Source organism: Coregonus lavaretus (genome assembly GCF_964263955.1).
Source record: "Coregonus lavaretus genome assembly, chromosome: 15".
Classification (NCBI taxonomy): domain Eukaryota; kingdom Metazoa; phylum Chordata; class Actinopteri; order Salmoniformes; family Salmonidae; genus Coregonus; species Coregonus lavaretus.
Window position 1 is genome coordinate 11,848,796 of NC_140002.1, and position 25,888 is coordinate 11,874,683.

Sequence of the window (25,888 nt, forward strand, 5' to 3'; positions counted from 1 at the left end):
CGTGTTTGGAGGAGGAGGAATGCTGCCTATGACCCCAAGAACACCATCCTCACCGTCAAACATGGAGGTGGAAACATTATGCTTTGGGGGTGTTTTTCTGCTAAGGGGACGGGACAACTTCACGGCATTAAAGGAACGATGGACGGGGCCATGTACCGTCAAATCTTGGGTGAGAACCTCCTTCCCTCAGCCAGGGCATTGAAAATGGGTCGTGGATGGGTATTCCAGCATGACAATGACCCAAAACACACGGCCAAGGCAACAAAAGAGTGGCTCAAGAAGAAGCACATTAAGGTCCTGGAGTGGTCTAGCCAATCTCCAGACCTTAATCCCATAGAAAATCTGTGGAGGGAGCTGAAGATTCGAGTTGTCAAACGTCAACCTCGAAACCTTAATGACTTGGAGAAGATCTGCAAAGAGGAGTGGGACAAAATCCCTCCTGAGATGTGTGCAAACCTGGTGGCCAACTACAAGAAACGTCTGACCTCTGTGATTGCCAACAAGGGTTTTGCCACCAAGTACTAAGTCATGTTTTGCAGAGGGGTCAAATACTTATTTCCCTCATTAAAATGCAAATCAATTTATAACATTTTTGACATATATTTTTCTGGATTTATTTGTTGTTATTCTGTCTCTCACTGTTCAAATAAAACTACCATTAAAATTATAGACTGATCATGTCTTTGTCAGTGGGCAAACGTACAAAATCAGCAGGGGATCAAATACTTTTCTCCCTCACTGTATATTTGCGATAAAAAAAAAACATATGGGGGATTGGAAGTGATGCAGACAAATACATTGATGGAAGTTACAATCTTTCTGAAAAACATATGGAATAAGTCAAAGGCACTGTACTGCAACAGCTAATTGACGATATCTTGATTCTTCATTCAGATTAAATTAAAAAGCAAGATATCGTGTTTGGATCCTAATCTATCTAGTTTGGATCCTAATACATGCGTTTATGTTCATTATCTGTTATCTGGAATGTTACCTTTGAAGGACAATCCCATTCCAATGACTATTTCAGGAGGATGAGAAGTAAACATATCTTGTGTAATCAGCAATAACATACCTAGCCATCACCATGTCTTGAGACATCTTGAGACACAGGTGATGGCTGGGTATGAAACAATAGCGCTACAACAGGGTATTTACACCATTTATCTCCTCCTACCTACAGGTGGTATAACTTGTGACTGCAGTACCTGTGACACCAAGACATCACCATACCCTAACTATACAAACATAGGGCAATAGAGAGGGAGATGATTTTTGGCCACACTCACACTCAGCAGCACTCACTCACTCAGTGCTCACCCTGGAGATGAGCTCGCCCACCATGCCCGTCCAGGTGCCGTTGGCGCCGGGCACGCCGTACACGCCATCTGCCACCAGCCGCAGACGGTAGCTGAAGTGCAGCAGCTCGGCCAGCTCTTGCAGCATGTCCACACAAAATCCTTCGTAGCGCTCGTTGCCCTCCAGGGCCTGGTGGTTGGGCCTCAGCATCACATAGGGGTTCTCCTGCATGAAGGGGCATCAAACTGGTACAAGCTGAGACGTGTGCATGTGTTAGCGTTAATTTGCATGCACGTGCGTCATCACGAAGTGCTTCCATCATCATGAAGTGCTTCGAGAGGCTAGTCAAAGACCACATCACCTCCTCCCTCCCCAACACACTCAACCCTCTCCAATTCGCCTACCGCCCTGACAGATCCACGGATGATGCAATCGCCATTGCACTGCACACTGCCCTTACCCACCTGGACAAAAGGAATGCATATGTGAGGATGCTGTTCATCGACTACAGCTCGGCCTTCAATACCATAGTGCCCTATAAGCTCATTACAAAGCTCACAGCCCTGGGTCTGAACTCCTCCCTATGCAACTGTGTCCTGTACATCCTGACGGGTCCTGGAATTCCTGAGGGGCCACCCCCAGGTGGTGAAGGTAGGCAAAATTACTTCCTCGACACTGATCCTCAACACTGGGGCCCCACAAGGGTGCGTCCTCAGTCCCATCCTGTATTCCCTGTATACCCATGACTGCGTGGCCTCACACAGTTCCAACCCCATCATCAAGTTCACTGACGACACAACAGTAGTAGGCCTGATCTCCAACAATGACAAGACAGTCTACAGGGAGGAGGCAGGCACTCTGACGGTGTGGTGCCAGGTAAACAACCTCTCCCTCAACGTTAGCAAAACAAAGGAGCTGATTGTGGACTTCCGGAGGAACCAGGCTGGACACGCCCCCATCCTCATCAACGTGGAGATGGTCAATAACTTCAAATTCCTCAGTGTACACATCTCAGAGAAGCTGAAATGGTCTAACCACACGGACACCGTAGTGAAGAAGGCCTGACAGCGACTCTTAAAACTCAGGATCCTGAAGAAATTCGGCCTGTCCCCAAGAGCCCTCACAGTGTTCTACAGGAGCACATTCGAGAGCATACTATCGAGCTGCATCACAGTGTGGTTCAGCAATTCCACCACCGCGGACCGCAAGGCTCTTCAGAGGGTGATACGTGCAACCGAACGCATCATTGGGTGCACAATGCCAGCCCTACAGGACAGCTACAACACCAGGTGTCGCAGGAAGGCCAAGAAGATCATCAGGGACCCCAGCACCCAAGCTATGCCCTGTTATCCCCGCTTCAATCATTCAGACGCGGGCAGTACAGGAGCATCATGGCAAAAACTGAAAGACTGGCCAATAGTTTCTACCCTCAGACCATCAGGCTGCTGAATAGCCACCACTAGTCAGCTACCTGTTCCCCCCTCCCCCTGCTACTCCCCTTATTACCATTTTCATTATTTTATTTCACTAGTCCTGCATGTTGGAGCTCCAAGTCTAATATTTTCACTGTACCCTCCAATCACACCTGCACATGTGAATGTTAACACTCTGAATCTGAATGTGTGTATTGTGTTGGAGTGAATTTGCATGGTTCAGACGTAGCATCAAATAATAGCTCTCTTGCAAGAGGCTTCAAACTGGTACAACCTGGTGTGTGTGTGTGCGTGCCTGTGTCTGTGAGAGAGAGAGAGTGGGAGTGTGTGTGTGTGCGCGTATGCGTGTCTGTGAGAGAAAGAGAGTGGGAGAGTGTGTATGTGTATGTGTGTGTGTGCGTGTGTGTCTGTGAGAGAGAGAGAGTGGGAGTGTTTGTGTGTGTATGTGTGTGTTAGGCTAGCCGTGCTAGGGTGATTCGTCTGTCTCTCGCCATGACTCATGCCCTCCCTTGGGCCTCCCTCAGTTCTTCTCTGTGCTTCCATCTGTTTCTGACTAGGCTGCTTTATTAAAAGCTCTGAGCCAATGTGTTTTTCTCTCAGTTATCCCTTAATGAGCCACACACAATTCACAATATATTTATCTCACTTCATTAAGATAATGACTCGACATTTCCCACCTGTGTTCATTTGAGACTTGAGATGACGACGCAGCTTGCTTTAGCCTGCCTGGGATGCCAGATGGGCGGGGTCAGCAGTTTTGCAACTATTCTATTGGTTCCATTGTGCCAGTCAATCAATCTGCAAGCTGAAGGCCACGTACCGTACCGTAAGCCTATGTATGTGACCAAAAATCAATGCGCCACACACACTGTCTACCAATTAAAACAGTAGCTACCAACTACAGTATTCTGGCTGAATCTACAGTTGATTGAAGGGTAGAGGTTCTTTGATAATTTCTCTGTCTCCATGTAAGAAAATGATGAGAAAATTCTAGTCATGCGCCGGTATTTCATACCCAGCGGACCAGGTCAAGCCAACGCAAATGAAGAAGAGACAGAGTCCATGAAGAATGAGCCTTGCAGAATTTCAATTTTTTCAAGGGCACCAATTAGGTTGTACCTCAAATGAGAAACGCCAGTCTCTCATCTACCGAGGTCAACAGTGAAAGCGTCTGGAACACTTGGTATGCTTGTGCTTAATTGAGTTGGCAGATGGATTAAAAACAAGTAGAAGAGTACTAGAAGTAGTAGAGCCAAAAACAGGGTCGTATTCAATAGGAGCAAAACGGAAGCAAACAGGCCGAAACGAGGAGGGACTACATTAACTTGTCCAATAAGAAATTGTTGTTTTTTCTACGGTGTGCACTAATGTATACACCCCTGCACACGGTGAAATGGTGTGGCGAAAAGAGAAGCTGCGCTCACCAAGATGGTGGTGATGGTGAGGGTGGTGTTGAAGATGGTGCCGGCCACGATGTGGAGGTTGATGTCGCTCTCCATGGACAGACCATGCTCCGAATGCCACTCACCAACCTGGGAGGGAGGGAGGGAAAGAGAGAGACAGAAAGAAAAGAGGAGATGGGTAGAGGGTTGAGGGAGAGAGAGAGCGATTAAGAGAGAAACAGGGTGGTGCTGTGCTTTCAAACCAAGGTTCATGAAACTGAAGATGAAAACATATTCAGCAACTCTCAGTAGTACAAATTGAGGTTTGTTTGAAAAATCTATATGTTATTGTTAAAACCAATGTGTTTCGGCAAATACCTGTGATGCGTGTGATAGAAGCAGTCAGGCGCAAGAGAGTAATACGTATCCAAAGAGTTTATTCCGTCGATAAACAGTTGCGCAAGCATGCGACAACAAAACTCAGGCACAGGGCAAAATACTACCCTGGCAACAACAAGGTAAGCGTAGCTCAACCGAGCTACACACAGCTCACGACAAACTATCACCCACACAGACAAGGAAGCAGAGGGAACACTTATACAATGACTAATTGGGGATAAGGACCAGGTGTGTGTGATTAATTAGACAAGACAAGTGGATCGGCAGCAGCTAGTAAGCCGGTGACGACGAACGCCGAAACCTGCCCGAACAAGGAGGGGAGGCAACCTTGGCAGAAGTCGTGACAGTACCCCTCCCCCTTGACGTGCGGCTCCAGCAGTGCGCCGACCCCGGCCTCGGGGACGGCCAGGAGGACGCGGAGCAGGGCGAGCCGGATGGCGACGGTGGAAATCCCGTAAAAATGGAGGGATCGAGGATATCCCTCACCGGGACCCAGCACCGTTCCTCCGGACCGTACCCCTCCCACTCCACGAGGTACTGAAGGCCCCCCACCCGACGGCTCGAATCCAGGATGGAACGGACCAAGTACGCCGGGGCCCCCTCGATATCCAGAGGAGGTGGAGGAACCTCCCGCACCTCAGACTCCTGGAGCGGACCAGCTACCACCGGCCTGAGGAGAGACACATGAAACGATGCCTGCCCTATCAGGGGGCAGTAATAACCTATATGTGACCTCGTTGACTCTCCTCAGGACTTTGAACAGCTCCACAAACCATGGGCTCAGCTTCCGGCAGGGCAGGCGGAGGGGCAGATTCCGGGTCGAGAGCCAGACCCGATCCACCGGTACAAAGACGGGGGCCTCACTGCGGTGGCGGTCAGCGTTGGCCTTCTGACAACGCACGGCGCGTTGGAGGTGAACGTGGGCAGCATCCCACATCTCCTCCGCTTGCCGAAACCCGTCATCCACCGCAGGAGCCTCGGTCTGGCTCTGGTGCCACGGTGCCAGAACCGGTTGGTAACTTAGAACACACTGGAAAGGCATTAGGTTAGTGGAGGAGTGGCGGAGAGAGTTCTGGGCATATTCTGCCCATGGCAAGAACACCGACCACTCCCCTGGCCAGTCCTGGCAGTAGGACCGCAGGAACCTACCCTCGTCCTGATTTACCCGTTCCACCTGCCCATTACTAACGGGGTGGAACCCAGAGGTCAGGCTGACCGAGACCCCCAGACGTTCCATGAACGCCTTCCAGACCTTGGACGTGAACTGGGGACCTCGGTCAGACACTATATCCACTGGTACCCCGTAGTGCCGGAAGACATGAGTAAACAGGGCCTCCGCAGTTTGCAGGGCCGTGGGGAGACCAGGCAGAGGAAGGAGGCGGCAGGACTTGGAGAAGCGGTCCACAACGACCAGGATGGTGGTGTTACCTTGGGAGAGGGGAAGATCAGTTAGAAAATCAATGCTAAGGTGAGACCATGGTCGTTGTGGAACTGGTAACGGTTGTAGCTTACCCGCTGGGAGGTGCCTAGGTGCCTTACTCTGGGCGCACACCGAGCAGGAGGAGACGTACACCCTCACGTCCTTAGCCAAGGTAGGCCACCAGTACTTTCCGCTCAGGCAGCGCACTGTACGGCCGATACCTGGGTGACCAGAGGAGGGTGACATGTGTGCCCAGTAGATCAGACGATCATGGATAAGAGCAGGCACGTACTGCAGCCCATCTGGACACTGAGGTGGAGAGGGATCTGTGCGTAATGCCTGCTCTATATCCGCGTCCATCGCCCATACTACCGGCGCTACAATGCAGGAGGCCGGCAGTATGGGAGTGTTGTCTCTGGGCCTCTCCTCTGTGTCATACAGCCGGGACAGCGCGTCTGCCTTCACATTCTTCGTACACGGGATGTATGATAGAGTGAAATCAAACCGGGTGAAGAATAGGGCCCACCTGGCCTGCCGAGGATTCAGCCTCCTCGCTGCCCGGATGTACTCCAGGTTACGGTGGTCCGTCCAGACGAGGAAAGGGTGTTTTGTCCCCTCGAGCCAATGCCGCCACACGGTCAAGGCTCGAACAACAGCCAACAGCTCCCGATCACCAACGCTGTAGTTCTGCTCCGCCGGGCTGAGCTTCTTCGAAAAGAACGCACAGGGGCGGAGCTTGGGTGGCGTACCCGAGCGATGAGACAGGACAGCTCCTATCCCAACCTCGGACGCATCCACCTCCACTACGAACGGTAGTGATGAATCGGGGTGGGCCAGTACTGGGGCTGAGGTGAACAGACCCCGCAGTTTGCTGAAGGCCAGGTCAGCCTCAGCAGACCAGCGGAGCCGGGACAGCCCACCCTTCAACAGGGAGGTAATGGGAGCTGCGACCTTGCCAAAGCCCCAGATAAACCTCCGGTAATAGTTGGCAAAGCCAAGGCACCTCCTTAACCATGGTTTGAGTCGGCCAATTACGCATGGCTGAAATGCGATCTCCCTCCATCTCCACACCTGAGGTGGAAGGAGACGGACTGCTGGAAAAACATACACTTCTCTGCCTTAGCATAAAGGTTATTTTCCAACAGTCGGGCCAGCACCTTGTGAACCAGGGACACATGCTCAGCGCGCGTAGCGGAATACACCAGGATGTCATCGATGTAGACCACTACACCGCGACCAAGCATGTCCCGAAACACCTAATTCACAAAGGACTGGAAAACTGAGGGAGCATTCATCAAACCATTGGGCATCACCAGGTATTCATAATGCCCCGTGGTTGTGCTGAATGCTGTCTTCCACTCATCTCCCTCTCGGATACGCACCAGGTTGTACACACTCCTGAGATCTAATTTGGTGAAGAAGCGCGCCCCATGCATTGATTCAATCACTGAAGGAATGAGGGGGAGAGGATAGCTAAATCTTATTGTCTCCCTGTTCAGTGGTCGATAATCAATGCACGGGCGCAGACCTCCGTCCTTCTTCTTCACAAAGAAGAAACTCGAGGAGGCGGGTGAAGTGGAGGGACGTATATACCCCTGGCGCAGGGACTCGTGACATATGTTTCCATAGCCACCGTTTCAACCTGTGACAGGGGGTATATATGTCTCCTGGGAGGTACAGCGTCTACCCGGAGGTTTATCGCGCAATCCCCCGCCCGATGAGGTGGTAATTTAGTAGCCTGCGTTTTAGAGAACGCTTGCGCCAGATCTAGGTATTCAGGGGGAATGCGCACAGTGGAGGTACTGTCTGGACTTTCCACCGTGGTTGCACCAACGGAAACACCTAGACACCTACCCTGACACTCTCGCGACCACCCCGTGAGAACCCTGTGCGGCCATGAAAAGGTGGGGTTGTGGAGTGCTAGCCAAGGGATACCTAATACCACAGGGAAAGCAGGAGACTCAATAATGGAAAAAATCACCTGTTCACAATGATTCTCCTGGGTAATCATGGTGACTGGTGCAGTAACTTCCTTAACCAACCCGGACCCTAATGGTCGACTATCAAGTGTTCTGATGGGGCGTGGAATGGATAGGGGAATCAATGGAATGCCTATACGGTGTGCGAATGCCCTGTCCATAAAGTTCCCAGCTGTGCCTGAATCGACTAGCGCCTTACACTGGGGAACATCCATGTGCTCAGGAAAGGAGACAAGTATTTTACAGTGCGCAGCAGAGGGCTCTGAACGAGTGTGGGTGTTCGATAGCTAGGGTGATGCGTGAGTGCCCTGCCTGCTGCCTCCAGGCCCAAAAGAACGTTGACTACGACGTGTGGTGGATTGTCCCTTCGTGCCACCAGAGTGGCACTGTCGCTGTCCTCCTCCGCTCTCTCGGCTAGCTAACCTAGCGGGTAGCTACTGGTAACTTTTAGCAACGGTGGATAGTTGTTTCCAATGTTATTTCACGCTTAAGAGTACCTGTAATTAAGCCAGCTAGCTACCTACCATTCAGCTGTTTTTCTAACCTCATTATCTGAAGCATTAACCGATAGAGCTAGCTAGCTAGCGGGTAGCTACTGGTAACTTTTAGCAACGGTGGATAGTTGTTTCCAATGTTATTTCACGCTTAAGAGTACCTGTAATTAAGCCAGCTAGCTACCTACCATTCAGCTGTTTTTCTAACCTCATTATCTGAAGCATTAACGTTAGGTAGTTAGTAGCTAGTGTACTTAATTACAGCTACTGATTGCAGAAAACCACCCAGACAGCTGGCGTCGGGTAAGTTTGGCTTTATGCATAGCTTGGGCTTTGTCGAGTAAGGCTTAAACTATGTATTTAGATTGTAGTTGGGTATTGTAGCTAGGCATCGTGGGTTGTTGTGGGTAGTTGTTGTATGTAGTTATTGTAGGTTACTTTTGTATTCGGCGGTGCCGGGTGTAGCACGAAGCTAGCTAGCTAACTCACCTCCTGGACTAGCTGGCGGGTAGCTATTAGCAACGGTAGCAACTAAATACAATATCCTTTTAGCCAGCTACATTCGTTCGCAGCGACGCCGTTTTTCAAACAAAGTCAACACAGCAGCCATTGCTAGCTAGCCAACACTACCAGCTAGCTGTACTGTAGTAGCTAAATACAATATATTTGTGCTAGCTAGCCAACGTTTAATTATTGCTGCGTTATGAAAGAACTAGACACGGACACGAATTATCTGTTTAGTGTGTTAACACACTATTGGTAGTTTGTTGTAACCAAGTATTGGTGCTAAACTGTGTGTTATTGGATGCTAGCATGCTAGTTAGCTATGGCGTCATAGTTAGCTAGCTGAATAAAGTAAGTTGAGTCTATTCCTTGAAACATTGAACCGCTGTAGTTTACAACAATTCTAATTTCTAAAGTGGAAGTTGGGAGAGTTTTATTCGGGTGGTTCAGTGAAACAATTATAGTTTCTGAGGTGGAAGTTGGGAGAGTTATATTTTTTTGGTGAGGGAGGCCCTGCTCTCTCCTTTCCCAGATGTTTAGTTCATTTCATTCCGATCTCCTCTGCATTATTGTAGCCATCTGCTACAGCCTGTCAACTATGCCTCTGCCTATCCCTGTTCTCTCCTCTCCGCACAGGCTACACAAACGCCTCACACCGCGTGGCTGCTGCCTCTCTAACCTGGTGGTCCCTGCACGCACCACACACCTGGAGTTCCAGGTCTCAGGCAGCCTCTGGAACTGGCGTTCTGCTGCCAACAAGGCTGACTTCATTCCAGCCTATGCTACCCTCCAGTCCCTCGACTTCCTGGCGCTGACGGAAACATGGATTACCACTGAAAACACTGCTACTCCTACTGCTCTCTCCTCGTCTGACAATGTGTTCTCGCATACCCCGAGAGCATCTGGTCAGAGGGGTGGTGGCACAGGAATCCTCATCTCTCCCAAGTGGTCATTCTCAATTTTTCCCCTAACCCATCTGTCTATCTCCTCATTTGAATTCCACGCTGTCACAGTCACTAGCCCATTTAAGCTTAATATCCTTGTCATCTATCGCCCTCCAGGTTCCCTTGGAGAGTTCATCAATGAGCTTGACGCCTTGATAAGTTCCTTTCCTGAGGATGGCTCACCCCTCACAGTTTTGGGGGATTTCAACCTCCCTACGTCTACATTTGACTCATTTCTCTCTGCCTCCTTCTTTCCACTCCTCTCCTCTTTTGACCTCACCCTCTCACCGTCCCCCCCTACTCACAAGGCAGGCAATACGCTTGACTTCATCTTTACTAGATGTTGATCTTCTACTAATCTCACTGCAACTCCCCTCCATGTCTCCGACCACTACTTTGTATCCTTTTCTCTCTCGCTCTCCTCCAACACTACTCACTCTGCCCCTACACAGATGGTAACGCGCCGCCGCAACCTTCGCTCTCTCTCTCCCACTACTCTCTCCTCTTCCATCCTATCATCTCTTCCCTCTGCTCAATCCTTCTCCCTCCAATCTCCTGATTCTGCCTCCTCAACCCTCCTCTCCTCCCTTTCTGCATCCTTTGACTCCCTGTGTCCCCTATCCTCCCGGCCGGCTCGGTCCTCCCCTCCAGCTCCGTGGCTTGATGACTCATTGCGAGCTCACAGAACAGAGCTCCGGGCAGCTGAGCGGAAATGGAAGAAAACTAAACTCCCTGCCGACCTGGCATCTTTTCACTCCCTCCTCTCTACATTTTCTTCATCTGTTTCTGCTGCTAAGGCCACTTTCTACCACTCTAAATTCCAAGCATCTGCCTCTAACCCTAGGAAGCTCTTTGCCACATTCTCCTCACTGCTGAATCCTCCCCCCCCCCCCCCCCCCCCTCCTCCCTCTCTGTGGATGACTTCGTCAACCACTTTGAAAAGAAGGTTGACGACATCCGATCCTCGTTTGTTAAGTCTAATGACACTGCTGGTCCTGCTCACACTGCCCTACCCTATGCTTTGACTTCTTTCTCCCCTCTCTCTCCAGATAAAATCTTACGACTTGTGACTGCAGGCCGCCCAACAACCTGCCCGCTTGACCCCATCCCCTCCTCTCTTCTCCAGACCATCTCCGGTGACCTTCTCCCCTACCTCACCTCGCTGATCAACTCATCCTTGACCGCTGGCTATGTCCCTTCCGTCTTCAAGAGAGCGAGAGTTGCACCCCTTCTCAAAAAACCAACACTCGATCCCACTGATGTCAACAACTACAGACCAGTATCCCTTCTTTCTTTTCTTTCCAAAACTATTGAGCGTGCCGTCTTTAGCCAACTCTCTTGCTATCTCTCTCAGAATGACCTTCTTGATCCAAACCAGTCAGGTTTCAGGACTGGTCATTCAACTGAGACTGCTCTTCTCTGTGTCACGGAGGCTCTCCGCACTGCTAAAGCTAACTCTCTCTCCTCTGCTCTTGTCCTTCTAGACCTGTCTGCTGCCTTTGATACTGTGAACCATCAGATCCTCCTCTCCACCCTCTCCGAGCTGGGCATCTCGGCTCTAGGCCCTCTCCTTTTCTCCCTATACACCAAGTCACTTGGCTCTGTCATATCCTCACATGGCCTCTCCTATCATTGCTACGCTGACGATACACAACTAATCTTCTCCTTTCCCCCTTCTGATAACCAGGTGGCGAATCGCATCTCTGCATGTCTGGCAGACATATCAGTATGGATGACGGATCACCACCTCAAGCTGAACCCTGGCAAGACGGAGCTGCTCTTCCTCCCGGGGAAGGACTGCCCGTTCCATGATCTCGCCATCACGGTTGACAACTCCGTTGTGTCCTCCTCCCAGAGTGCGAAGAGCCTTGGCGTGACCCTGGACAACACCCTGTCGTTCTCCGCTAACATCAAGGCGGTGACCCGATCCTGCAGGTTCATGCTCTACAACATTCGGAGAGTACGACCCTGCCTTACACAGGAAGCGGCACAGGTCCTAATCCAGGCACTGGTCATCTCCCGTCTGGATTACTGCAACTCGCTGTTGGCTGGGCTCCCTGCCTGTGCCATTAAACCCCTACAACTCATCCAGAATGCCGCAGCCCGTCTGGTGTTCAACCTTCCCAAGTTCTCTCACGTCACCCCCCTCCTCCGCACACTCCACTGGCTTCCAGTTGAAGCTCGCATCCGTTACAAGACCATGGTGCTTGCCTATGGAGCTGTGAGGGGAACGGCACCTCCGTACCTTCAGGCTCTGATCAGTCCCTACACCCAAACGAGGGCATTGCGTTCATCCACCTCTGGCCTGCTGGCTCCCCTTCCTCTGCGGAAGCATAGTTCCCGCTCAGCCCAGTCAAAACTGTTCGCTGCTCTGGCACCCCAATGGTGGAACAAGCTCCCTCACGACGCCAGGACAGCGGAGTCACTCACCACCTTCCGGAGACATTTGAAACCCCACCTCTTTAAGGAATACCTGGGATAGGATAAAGTAATCCTTCTACCCCCCCCCCCCCAAAAAAAAAAATTTAAAAAAAAAAAAAAAAAAATTGTAAAGTGGTTATCCCACTGGCTATAGGGTGAATGCACCAATTTGTAAGTCGCTCTGGATAAGAGCGTCTGCTAAATGACGTAAATGTAAATGTAAACAATTGTGGATTGATGAAAAAACCAATAGAAGAATCTTCAAATGAATTCTAAAACTCACAGGCAGCCAGTGCAGAGACCTTAAAACCAATGTAATGTGTGCTCTCCGTCTGGTCTTGGTCAGTACCCGTGCTGCAGCATTCTGTATGTTTGCAGTTGACCAATGCCTTTCTTGGGTAGACCAGACAGGAGAGCATTATAGTAGTCAAGCCTGCTTGTAATAAAACCATGGATGAGTCTCTCTGTATCAGCCTAAGAGAGAAATGGCCGCACCTTGGCAATGTTCCTCAGGTGGCAAAAATCTATTTTGGTCACATTGCTAATGTGTGGTTCAAAATTTAGTTCAGAATCTAAAATAACACCTAGGTTTTTTACCTGTTGTTTTATCTTTATTGCCCCTGAATTAAAATGTGCGGCTAGATTCTCTCTCTGTGCTTTGGCTACAACAATAAGTACATCGGTCTTGTCTTGATTTAGCTGGAGGAAATTGTGAGCCATGCAAGTATTTAAATCACTAAACAGTCTAATAATTTATCTGTGGAGCTAAAATCCTCTGGTGACACAGAAATGTAAAGCTGTGTAATGTCTGCGTAACAGTGAAAATCAATGCTGTGCTTTCTGATAACGCTGCCAAGGGGTAACATATATACTCAGCAAAAAAAGAAACATCCTCTCACTGTCAACTGCATTTATTTTCAGCAAACTTAACATGTGTAAATATTTTTATGAACATAACAAGATTCAACAACTGAGACATAAACTGAACAAGTTCCACAGACATGTGACTAACATAAATTGAATAATGTGTCCCTGAACAAAGGGGGGGGGGGTCAAAAAGTAACAGTCAGTATCTGTTGTGACCACCAGCTGCATTAAGTACTGCAGTGCATCTCCTCCTCATGGACTGCACCAGATTTGCCAGTTCTTGCTGTGAGATGTTACCCCACTCTTCCACCAAGGCACCTGCAAGTTCCCGGACATTTCTGGGGGGGGTGGCCCTAGCCCTCACCCTCCGATCCAACAGGTCCCAGACATGCTCAATGGGATTGAGATTCGGGCTCTTAGCTGGCCATGGCAGAACACTGACATTCCTGTCTTGCAGGAAATCACGCACAGAACGAGCAGTATGGCTGGTGGCATTGTCATGCTGGAGGGTCATGTCAGGATGAGCCTGCAGGAAGGTACCACATGATGGAGGAGGATGTCTTCCCTGTAACGCACAGCGTTGAGATTGCCTGCAATGACAACAAGCTCAGTCCGATGATGCTGTGACACACCGCCCCAGACCATGACGGACCTCCACCTCCAAATCAATCCCGCTCCAGAGTACAGGCATCGGTGTAACGCTCATTCCTTCGACGATAAACGCAAATCTGACCATCACCCCTGGTGAGACAAAACTGCGACTCGTCAGTGAAGAGCAGTCGTGTATGGTCCAACGACGGTGGGTTTGTGCCCATAGGCGACGTTGTTGCCGGTGATGTCTGGTGAGGACCTGCCTTACAATAGGCCTACAAGCCCTCAGTCCAGCCGCTCTCAGCCTATTGCAGACAGTCTGAGCACTGATGGGGGGATTGTGCGTTCCTGGTGTAACTCGGGCAGTTCTTGTTGTTGTTCCTATATCATCCTATACCTGTCCCGCAGGTGTGATGTTCGGATGTACCGATCCTGTGCAGGTGTTGTTACACGTGGCCTGCCACTGTAAGGACGATCAGCTGTCCGTCCTGTCTCCCTGTAGCGCTGTCTTAGGCGTCTCACAGTACGGACATTGCAATTTATTGCCCTGGGCACATCTGCAGTCCTCATGCCTCCTTGCAGCATGCCTAAGGCACATTCACGCAGATGAGCAGGGACCCTAGGCATGTTTCTTTTGGTGTTTTTCAGAGTCAGTAGAAAGGCCTCTTTAGTGTCCTAAGTTTTCATAACTGTGACCTTAATTGCCTACTGTCTGTAAGCTGTTAGTGTCTTAACGACCGTTCCACAGGTGCATGTTCATTAATTGTTTATGGTTCATTGAACAAGCATGGGAAACAGTGTTTAAACCCTTTACAATGAAGATCTGTGAAGTTATTTGGATTTTTATGAATTATCTTTGAAAGACAGGGTCCTGAAAAAGGGATGTTTATAAACTGAACAGTACTGGACCCAAAATTGAACCTTGTGGAACACCATATGTGATATGTATTTTCTCTGAGTTATGTTCACTAAGGGTGACAAAAAACTCTCGACCGGTTAAATAGGTCCTAAACCAAATTGTGCCAACCATGAGTGAGAAACCCACATGCTAAGTATAGACCATATTATTGTGTTCCCTACAGGTTATGGAAAATGTGCTCTTTTAGTATTTGTCCAGTAGGTTTCCTTAAGGGGAAAGCCCCCAATTCTATGTCAAAGATAATAAAACAAAAACCCTATAGCAAATACTACGGTAATGTCTTAAAAAACACGATAGTATATGCTATAGTATACTACAGTGTCACGCCCTGGCCTTGAGAGCCCGGTTTTCTTTAGTTGGTTTGGTCAGGGTGTGAATTTCTATGTGTAAGATCTAGATATTGTAGATCTATGTTGGCCGGGTGTGGTTCCCAATCAGAGGCAGCTGTCGATCGTTGTCTCTGATTGGGGATCATACTTAGGCAGCCATGTTGCCTACCTATGTTGTGGGATCTTGTTTCTGTGTGTTTGGCTTGTTTGATGTTAGCCTTTAGAACTTCACGTTACGTTGCTTTTGTTGTTTTGTTCTGTGTTTATTTAATAAACGAACATGTACGCATACCACGCTGCACCTTGGTCCAATCCTGTACTCAACAAACGTGACATACAGTAATTCTGAAAAAACACTATTGTACTGTAAATACTACAGTAATATCCATTTTTAAAAACTATCCATGGTCCAGGTCCATGGTCAAAAGTAGGGCACTACATAGGATATAGGGTGCCATTTGGGACTTATACTAAACCTCGGCATCAGACTGTAGCTCTTTATATACAGTTATACACAGTAAATCCCAGCCTGTTACAAAGTAAATGGTTATTGTGTGTGCAGTGTAGCTTTACCTGCCTTAGCCCCTCTGAGCTGCTCTGCACGACCCTCAGGGCGTAGTTGAAGCGGTGGCCTTTGCTGTTGAACTCTATGTGCCCAGTTAGACCTTCCAATTCTACCTGTCAGAGACAGAGAGAGAGGAGAGGGCGTGCTGGGCTGTGCATCTCAATGAGAGCTCCAAATGGTATTACAATAAAACACACACAGTACAGTATATAGTCTGTCTGGCTCAGTTGGTACAAGCGTGTTGCTAGCAATGCCAAGGTTTTGGGTTCAATTCCCGCAGGGATAATTTCCTATACAGTAATTGGTGCAGTATTTCTCAAGTTAAAAAAATGCATGATGTGTTGTCTTATGTAAACAGCCAGCACTGCTGGGCAGGTCTGTCTCTATGCTATTGGGTTGAGAGCAATCACCGGAGCTGTTCACCCCATGTTAGTGGGCAAATGGACATCATCAAATCAAAACCCAACCTTAATTTACCCGATGTGACGAATGGATGTTCCAAACTCTGTTTAAGACGAGACTGACTTTATGACCAAAATTATCCTATTTACACTTTGTAGTCAATTTTGACACTAGAATAACTGTTTCTGACTCATATCGATGCCACATAGGCTGTTTTCAAAGGGATTTGTTGCTTTTTAAAGGCAGTGGCTTTTTAAAGCTAAGGATCCTGTTCTGCACATGTGTTATTTTACACACACATTTGTCTTTCTAACGTAGCTGCTGCTCACACTCCCCCTCCCTTCACGTTTCGCTCTCTACTCACCCATGCTTAGCCAATGTTTGCAATGATTATGAAAAAATAACATTCAATCGCTAATTAGACAGCGATGGGCAAGTTCGTTTTGCATCGCCAGGTGCCATAGTTAAATGCCATATATGCTGAAATCGTGGCGAGAGTAAATAGCTGCATGTAACTCAGCAGCTAAGAAGAACATGAAATCGCTAGACTGCCTATGTGTTATGCTTATGTTTGTAATACTGACAAAGTTTGTACGAACGCGTCAATAATGTATTTTGTGTAAAAACTGAAAATAGCTGTATGTAGCCTACTCCCCTCCTGAAAAAATAACATTAAATTGTGCTTTTGCTTACTGAGGCATGGAACGCTATAGTTAGAACAGTTTTGTGTGCTACATGAAGTTTGTAGCCTACACCAGTGACGAGACAAAGGCAATCAAGGAGGGGGAGCACTCACCACAGCAGCTACTTAGGCAGCGGAGTGGGCACTCAGCTACGTAAAAACAAATCTTGCACATACGCAGAAATATCTGTATTTCTTGCGTGGGCAAATTGAGATACATAAATTCTGTATCCGTAGCCACTCTGGACAGAAAGGCACTTCAGAGAATCATGTTTTGGTTGGGAAATCATTGCTTTGAGTGCATATGGTTGACAGTGTGTACTGAGCTATTCTGGAGAGAGCATTCCAAGTCTTTGTTAGCAATATTTCTTTACAGTTGATGACTAAGAACCTGACGAAGTCAACATGTTGCCGACGCTCAATCTTGGCTTGGATACCTTTTCTCCAGGAGCAGGGTGAGTCACTAGGTGACAGGCAAATTACTGGCTTGGATAACAGGGCTGATAGAGTGCATACTGAGTGTGTGTGTGTGTCTGTATGTGTGTGTGACTGTGTGTGTTTGTGTGAGAGACAGAGCATATTATGTGTGTCTGCACGCGTGTTGTTGTGTGTGTCAGGGTTAGACTCAATTCGAATTGAAGTCAGTCAATTCAGGAAGTGATTTGAATTTAAAATCCCCAAATTTAAAAACGTTTGACATAGATAGCTTCTCCTTTTCAGTTTATTGAGAAGTCATCGAAAATTGACGCCCTTTTTTCAATAATTGAATCATTGGAATTTCAGTTTACCTCCTGAATTTACTGCCTTCAATTCTTATTGAGCCCAACCCTGGTGTGTGTGTTTGCACACGTGCATGCGAGTTGTCAGTGCTCACCATCCTTAGGTAGTTCATCAGGCTGGTGCCATGCTCCCAGATTTTGGATGATTGACAGGTGAGCTGTGTGGCGCCCACGCTCTGACTGCGGTTGAGCTCCCTCACAGCGGACACCGCCACATGCACGGCATCATACAGCAGGGCTGGGGAGAGCTGGGGGACAGAGTGGGGGGGGAGAGAAAGAGAGAGGAGATGGTAGATGGTTGAAGGAGAGGGAGACAGAAAACAAAGATAGGTAGAAGGTTGAAAGAGATATATAGAGAAGGGGGGGAGAGAGGAGATGGGTAGAGGGTGAAAGGAGAGAGAGAGAGAGAGAGGAGGAAGGAGAGACAAGGTACAGGGTTGAGAGAGAGACAGAGAGCAAGACACACACTCAAATGCTGGATTAGGAAATCAGAGTCTCGATACTAAGCTATATATTTACATATTCCATCCAGTGATAGTTTCCTCCCACTCCTACAATGAAGCTCTTTCAGACTTAGAGAGAAACTCTGAGAAAATAATCCTCTTTAAATGCTCTGCACAATGGCAGGATGGATTCCAGAAAGATAAAACAATACCCATCTGAATAAGGGAAGGTAGCTCGCTTACTGGTAGTGAATACAAAGGAAGCACTCAGAGTCAGTGTAGTGTTAGAGAGAGAATGGGGAGAGAGAGTAGGCAAATAAATACATTCATATTCTACAATATAGAGTCTGTATTCTTCGACAGTGTAAAAATGTTACAGTAGGAAGAGAGCTAGCTCTGTTGTAATATAACAACATTGATTAACAAAGCCCAAACTGTAGGGGGGGTTCAATGTTCAATGTGGATTCTTTGTCTCCTTAATGTTGACGGCAGAAAGCACAACACAGCATCTTCCATGCAATGAAAGGTCCATTAACTAAAAAAGCATTTGAAATCACTTAACTAATCAGAATGTGTTGAGGCAAAACTCAAAACCCCAGGGTATTAATTGCACATCCGTCTTGCGTGGGAAGAGTGTTGTTGTGCACAGTCATAAGGGTAATAACGCACAGCTTTTCATCTGTTGTTGTGAGGCAACTGTGGCTTAGTAGATTTTCTGTCAAGTCAACAAGGCTAGGGAATCATCATGTCAGCTCTATAAAATACATTTCTATCTGCAGCTTTCTAAATGTTGCATCCTCTTGGATCGATCCCTTAATAATATATGGTAAGGGGGCATGTGACCTGCTCAGGGAAAACTCTGGGCCCTAGTAATAGTATTTCCTGGAAGGTCACGTGGTCAGGAATAACTCCTAACCCTACCTGTGAATTTGTATCCATCTCTGCTTTCAAGGACTCAATTACGGACACCATTTGTGAACCATGTACTTGTTATTCCACACAAAAACAATAATGGACTTGCTATGACAGGCCTACATGTTATTCTAACAAGTAAATGTAAAGCACAATTATTGGTGATTGTTTACGTGTTGTTGTTAATGTCTTATGTTGTTGCAATGTCTTTCTGACCTTGTGTTGTGATGTCTTTCTATGTCTCGTATTGTGCCTTTACTTTTATTTATTCAGCCCGTACTTGCCCCCGCCACTTGACAGGCCGTCATTATAAAATAGAACTTGTGCTCAATTGACTTGCCTGGTTAAATAATGGTTGAATAAAAATACAATCAAAATGAAGCTTTGCTCACCGGGACCCCAGTGAAAGGGGCATGGTCACAGTTTTCCTGCCAGGAGCGGTTGAGGCTGAGGAGGAGGTCGGGGAAGTAAGGATGGTTGTGGTTGAGGACAGAGAAGCCAAGGATGTTGACCCAGCGCTCCACAAGGATGTCGTCCAACTGCAGCAGAGAGAACTCCTGTATGCCAGAGGAGACAGCAGGGGTGTGTTCAGTTGGTTAAACATCCCCAAAACGGTACGCACCATTCTTCAACATTCTTTGAGGTATATTTTCCCCTGTTTGGTGGTTGTGGCGACCGTGTGAACACAGATCTTTAGGTGGGACTCGAAGCAGTGAGTGATGTATTTTAAGAAAACGCAAAACTTGTGGAGAAGCATACCACACGCAGTCGCCCTCTGAGCTTTGCTTTCACCTGTTCAGTGCTTTCACATAAATGCAGATGTAGGAAATGAGACATGCATAGGTAACTAGTCAAGACTATTGAAATGCATGCACAGATAAAGTACCAGTCTAATCAAGCCCAGTTTTGTGTTGAAACAAGCTGTACTTAGAATCATGAGACACATTGCATACTACTTACAGAGTAGCACAGAACTCAGTTTTATTGACTTAATTCTGTGGTAAAAAAACGTTTACATCTGGCCTCTTACCATTGTGGTGAAGATGTAGGTGTAGTAGACAGACAGCATCCCCAACTCTGACGCCTGAGAGAGGGAGGAACAGAGATGGAGGGAGTGGGAAGGAGAGAGATGGATGGAAGGAGGGAGGGAGGGAGGAAGGGGGCTATAGAATCAGTCTGCTTTTACTCCCCCAAAAATGGTATATTCTTTCAGCAGCAGTAGTCTACACAGTGGAAATCATTTGTCTTGGGGTCAGTGTATGACTGAAGTTTTTGTGGTATGCCTGAGAAACATACTTTACATTTGACATTTTAGTCATTTAGCAGACACTCTTATCCAGAGCGACTTGCAGTTAGTGAGTGCATACATATTTATTTATTTTTCATACTGAACAAAGATCAAAGAAAAGGGAGGAGAGTTCTATTTTTGTCTGTGTCCAGAATCTATTTCCCGTGAGAGACTGTGCTGTCAAATTGATAATGAAAAATGGCTAAACTTGCTAATCTAAAATCGTAAAACACTAACATTTAACCTCAACAACAGATAATACATGATCAGAATGAAAGTGCATCATTTGGCAGCCATATGACTTTTAGCCCAGTTTTTGTGGAGCACTAGTACGAATCAAGCTGGTGCACTGGCAGAAACACAAGTCAATTGGCAACGGCTTCTGACAGACTTGGCCAAAAATCACATTTTGAGCAAAAGGTTGTCAAGTTTGCTCTGCTTCATCTCCTGCCGTCAACACTGAGGGAAACGACAACTTAAAGGCAAACTTTAGGGATCTGGTCATCATGGGTCCTGGTCGAAAGTAGTGCACTATATAAGGAATAGGGTGCCATTTCAGACACAGCCAAAGAGTAAGAAACCATAGTTGTGCTTTAGAATATTTCAGACTTTTATAGTAGTACTTTATTTGCCCATCTTATAAATGAAATTGCTTATTTTAAAAAAAAGAAAAAATGAAAAGGTTTTTCAAGGGGGAAAAGGGAAAGATTTTTTGGGGGATAAACTTTATTGTGCATTATGTTTTTCTAGCACTTCAAAGTCTGAATCTGCAGCCAATACATTGTCTCCATACAATGTGGATGGAGATTGTGAAATGTATTATGTTCTGTTCCATTTACAAGGCCACATGCCTCTATGCTTTTTACATTACCCTCAAAGCTGTCAAGGTTTCTGAAATGTGTCAATTTGAATGTGTATTTCCTCTACATAATCCACCTGACTTCAATTTGCTGCTTCCTGAATCCACATCATTGGTTAGCTCACAAATAATGAGGCCTCAAGCCCGAGCAGCTTCTTGTCTGTAACATAATCAAGAATTTTCACACTAACATGTGGTTTTAGAGAAACCACTTCAATTATTGCCCTTGGAAAGATATATTTTCTTTTGGGGGATTTTTCAAGTTTATTGGACAGAGAGACATTGAAGAGAGACAGGTGGTCCTCTGTAGCTCAGCTGGTAGAGCACGGCGCTTGTAACGCCAAGGTAGTGGGTTCGATCCCTGGGACCACCCATACACAAAATATGTATGCACGCATGACTGTAAGTCGCTTTGGATAAAAAGTGTCTGCTAAATGGCATATTATATTTGATATATTATTACAGGAAAGAAAGGAGGAGAGATGATGCACTAGAGGGGAGTGGGCCAAATTCGAACCCACGCCAGCACTGATATACATATGAGCGCTGAAGGCGCGGCAGTAACCAATAGACCACTCCAGGCCACAGTCGGAAACACATCTACCTAAACTCTGTATTCCATGTTGTTAGCAGACATTAGTATTCTCTTTATGAGGGTTGGGAAATTTGCCTAGGAAAACATATATCATGGTTTCATATTTCCTCCTGTCCCTTGGGATTACTTTAAAGGAAGAGACAATTCCAAAAACAATGTGACAATCACCAGAATGACATTTTTACTTGACACAACTTTTTACTTTGCAAACCAATCATAAAGGCAGTCAAATAAATAAGTCATGCCGATGTGGTTATTATAAATTCATAAGAACATGACCCAAAGCTTTTCCACAGATCTTTGAAACTTCTATTAAATTAGATGCATAACAGAAGCCGTCTAATACTAGTGCTTACTATTCATGTGTTCATTTAGTAATGCTTTTAGTAATGTTATTAACAAGCATGCACCGGTAAACAATCAATAAGGCACAATCAACAAACATTTTCATGTAAATCGTTACCTTGTAGGTATTATTGGATACAAACAAGCATAGTGAGTCATATAAACAGATATTGAATGGGAAAATTAAGAACATTTATACAATTTGTCTATGGAATGGTCAACCAAGCAACACCATTAGATGAACATCCCTTGAGGTAATCCGAATTGGATGATACTCTGAATGTGTTTGTTTGAACCCAGCTCGTTAGTGTAGTGAATGTAGCCACTATTAGTCATACTGTATTCCCAATCCCAAATTGCCTCCTAGACCCAACGCTCTATGTAGCTGTGGAGATTTGAGAGGATTTGATAGATGTAAGTAACATGGTGAAAATTCCACCGAACCTATCAGAGGGCAAGGCATAGCAGTGTTCTAGAATATTGGACTGTTGGCTTTCATACTTTTCGAAATCTCAGCGCAGCTCAAGCAATTTCAACCAACTGTCAACATATTCAAAAGAATAGAAAACGCGTACTGGAGACGCATTGGTTGGGAATTGTGGGAAGGTGCGCGTTCGGGCTGTGGGTCCCCGCGGATGGTGGTCTGAGAGCCAGTGTTGCCAACTCCTCAGTAAGGAAAGTAGCTATTGGATTCCTAAAAGTCGCTAGAGGTCACTAAATGACGTCATCACCTAATTTGCATAATTTGCCATGTGCATGTAATTGTGATTGATGCTGTAGGAGAGAGGAATAACGTTGTGGGAGAGACAAAAAGTGAGTAAAAAACACACTACATTTACATCCCGCCCTGATTGTAAGCCAGGGCGGGATCAGCCAGCGCCGGCTTCCCACATGCGCAATTCATTTGCAGGCTGGACACGGAGGGGTGAACATCTCCTGCTCTGACTGCAGCTGGGAGGGACTGCTGCGCGAGGACTGGGGACGGTGAGTGCTTTGGGACGGGGGTGGGGCCCACGGCAGCACTCGCTGCTCGTTTAGAAGAGTAAGAACGATACGTGCTTTCACGTCAGAGTCTCCAAAAGTCTCCAATAACACCAGAAAAAGTCGCTAGATTTGTCGCTAGTCGCTTTTTTGAAAATGTGTCGCTAGAGGGGTCTGAAAACTCGCTAAATATAGCGACAAAGTCGCTAAGTTGGCAATACTGCTCAGAGCCGCATAGCTATGTCACAATGGGACACCGGACTAGCGTCTGTTGACTATGAATTACACTTTACTCCTATCAAATAAGATCTCCACAAGTGCATAAGGCATAGACCTATAGCGATAGATTTGGGATTGGGCAATGGTCTGGAGTGTATGGATGGGTCCCAAAATGTGGCAATCTATTCCCTTTATAGTGCATTTTTCTGACAAAAGTAGTGCACTATATAGGGAATAGGGGGCCATTTGGGACGCTTACCCGTTCCAGGATGAGGTGGGACACCGTGGCGTTGGCGTCCACTATGATGGTGTCAGTCTGGTCGTTGCGGATCTCTTTTAGAACAGGCATGGGGTCCTGACTGTCATCCAGCACACGCACAGTCAGCGTCTCCTTGGAGATAAGGAACTGACGCAATAACTGCTCCAGGTTCATCAAACCTGGGACAACAGCAACAATTGGCCATGAAAGTAATATTGTATCCCACAGACCACAACGTTGATAAACTTGCTTATGAACGTCAGGTTGCTACAATATCATCTGAATATCTTCCATTAAAGTCTAATAGTCTTTTTAAGTAATGGCCAGTAGGAGAATATTGCAAGGAATTCTGCCTTTGGTGATAGAAGTACCACATTTTACAACTCAGGTAGGCCTTTAAGTAAATCATAGGAAGTGTTTTATCCATACAGCCATTGTAGGTTTATACTATCACTCCCTTGGTGGCCGTATTTCCTTACATATACTCTAAATGCTTGATTTCTGTGTATCTCAAGTCAGTCCAAAAAGACCAGCAGTATGTAATGTATCATCTTCAAAATATAACAAAATTGATGCATTATGTCATAAGTAAGCAATTGTAACAACATCATCTTTCCAGTGCCCAACTAACACTGAAAGCACATTTCACTAGGAAATAGGCATTCTATTTTAAGTTAAGATAACATCTTGTTATAGAGAAAATACCAGCTGTTAGCCTAAGTAGATTTTTAGGACCTAGGTTGGAGGGATTCATCTTCTTATCTACTTGGCCACGTTCTATGTAAGCATTGGGAACCAAAGCAAAGCTCAACTCATCATTTCACGCTTTCCACACCTGCCCGTCTCTGGGTGATATCCCTGAGGTGGCCTGGCTCCATACGCCTGTCACACAGACGCATGGTGGCACTCACACACACAGGTCCCAATGAGCACGTCAAGACAGAAAATTGGATCAATAATGACCTGCTATGTACAGATGAATGCTGAGTGTGTGATTTGAATTAAACAAAGAATAGTCAGCTTTGGGCAGATGACTGCTTGAGGGGCAGACTGACAGAGACGAATGACCTGCTAGAGGAAGACTGGTGGTTCCAACGGCTCAGTTGGTCAGAGAACAGTCAACACCAATGCTATGGATTTGATTCCCGCCATGGACCACATTACTGATACAGTACAGTATGTGTTAACAACTGTAGGGGCTCTTGGATAGATGCATCTGCTAAATTACCATATCACTACATCGCCTCCTGTTACTGTATATGCAATGACTGCATGCACGTCCTAAAATTAAACTGTACTACTGATCAGGGGTTGACTCTATGTATTATTATATAAAGCCCAGTGGAATTTCCATTATAGTAATTATATTTCTATGGGTCCATCCATCACAACATAGTTGAGTTCATTGAGTAATTATATTTCTATAGTTTACATGAATGGGAATGTCCAATCTAGTTATTTATATTTCTATGGTTGGCAACTCACAGTCAGCCCTGGCGCAGAGCAGACAGGCACTGGTGCTGTTGAAGACGGAGAGCAGGTCCACCACGGCTAGGCTGACATGTGCACTGGTGGGCCGCAGGTCGAGGGGCGAGAAGCGCGGGAAGCGGGCACTCAGGAGGTCCTCGGGGGCCACCCTCACGTAGGGCACCTGGGGGGGGTGTAATGAAAAGCAACATTTCCAATTGTCAAAAATGTTACTTCAGTAAAAAAGTTAGGGTTCGCCCCTTAACTACATTTACAGTCATTTCGCAGCTGCTCTTATCCAGAGCGACTTACAGTTAGTGAGTGCATACATTTTTCATACTGGCCCCCCGTGGGAAACGAACCCACAACCCTGGCGTTGCAAGCACCATGCTCTACCAACTGAGCTACAGGGGACTAACTGAAGCAGACTAGATTTTAGAATCAAATGTACTCTAGGAAAACACAGTAATCAAATGTGTTAGTGTATTTCAATAAACTGGGTAACTTAAAATATACAATTTCTAAGCAGCTGACAAACTAATGCCTTGTGAATGAGAACTATAGTCCTTATAAGTATAAGTAGTACAGAAAGGATGTGTAGTCCCGTGTAGCTCAGTTGGTAGAGCATGGCGTTTGCGATGCCAGGGTTGTGGGTTCGATTCCCACAGGGAAATCTAGTATGAAAATGTATGCACTCGCTAACTGTAAATCGCTCTGGATAAGAGCGTCTGCTAAATGACTAAAATGTAAATGTGTACAAAAGTCTATACAGTATGCTGCAGGAGACAAGAGATGTACTGTGCAGTAAGAATATACTACAGCAGAAACTGTTGTTTTGACCACCAGTGCCTCTCCCTTCGACGCTGCCAGCTCCTTCTAGTGCCATACACTGTATATACAGGTAACTGCCAAAATAAAGGAAACACCAACATAAAGTGTCTTTATAGGGAGTTGAGCTGCCAGAACAGCTTCAATGGTCTTTGGCATAGAATCTACAAGTGTCTGGAACTCTATTGAGGGGATGCAACAACCTTCTTCCATGATGAATTCCATAATTTAGTGTTTTGTTGATGGTGATGGAAAACACTGTCTCAGGCGCCGCTCCAGAATC

The 25,888-nt window shown here is 46.6% G+C and overlaps 1 protein-coding gene across 1 annotated transcript in view; it reads right to left on the reverse strand.

The window, feature by feature from the left end:
• Positions 1-25,888, reverse strand: part of LOC311143203 (glutamate receptor ionotropic, kainate 4-like) — a gene marked incomplete at its 5' end in the record, with an annotated part of 59,959 nt that overhangs the window by 15,175 nt on the left and 18,896 nt on the right. Inside the window, 8 exons of the mRNA XM_084178995.1 lie at positions 1,321-1,524; positions 4,157-4,264; positions 15,555-15,659; positions 17,505-17,657; positions 19,157-19,321; positions 19,795-19,848; positions 23,311-23,489; positions 24,796-24,961. Of these exons, the coding sequence (XP_084035121.1) occupies positions 1,321-1,524; positions 4,157-4,264; positions 15,555-15,659; positions 17,505-17,657; positions 19,157-19,321; positions 19,795-19,848; positions 23,311-23,489; positions 24,796-24,961 (1,134 nt within the window). The remainder of the gene's footprint in view (positions 1-1,320; positions 1,525-4,156; positions 4,265-15,554; positions 15,660-17,504; positions 17,658-19,156; positions 19,322-19,794; positions 19,849-23,310; positions 23,490-24,795; positions 24,962-25,888) is intronic.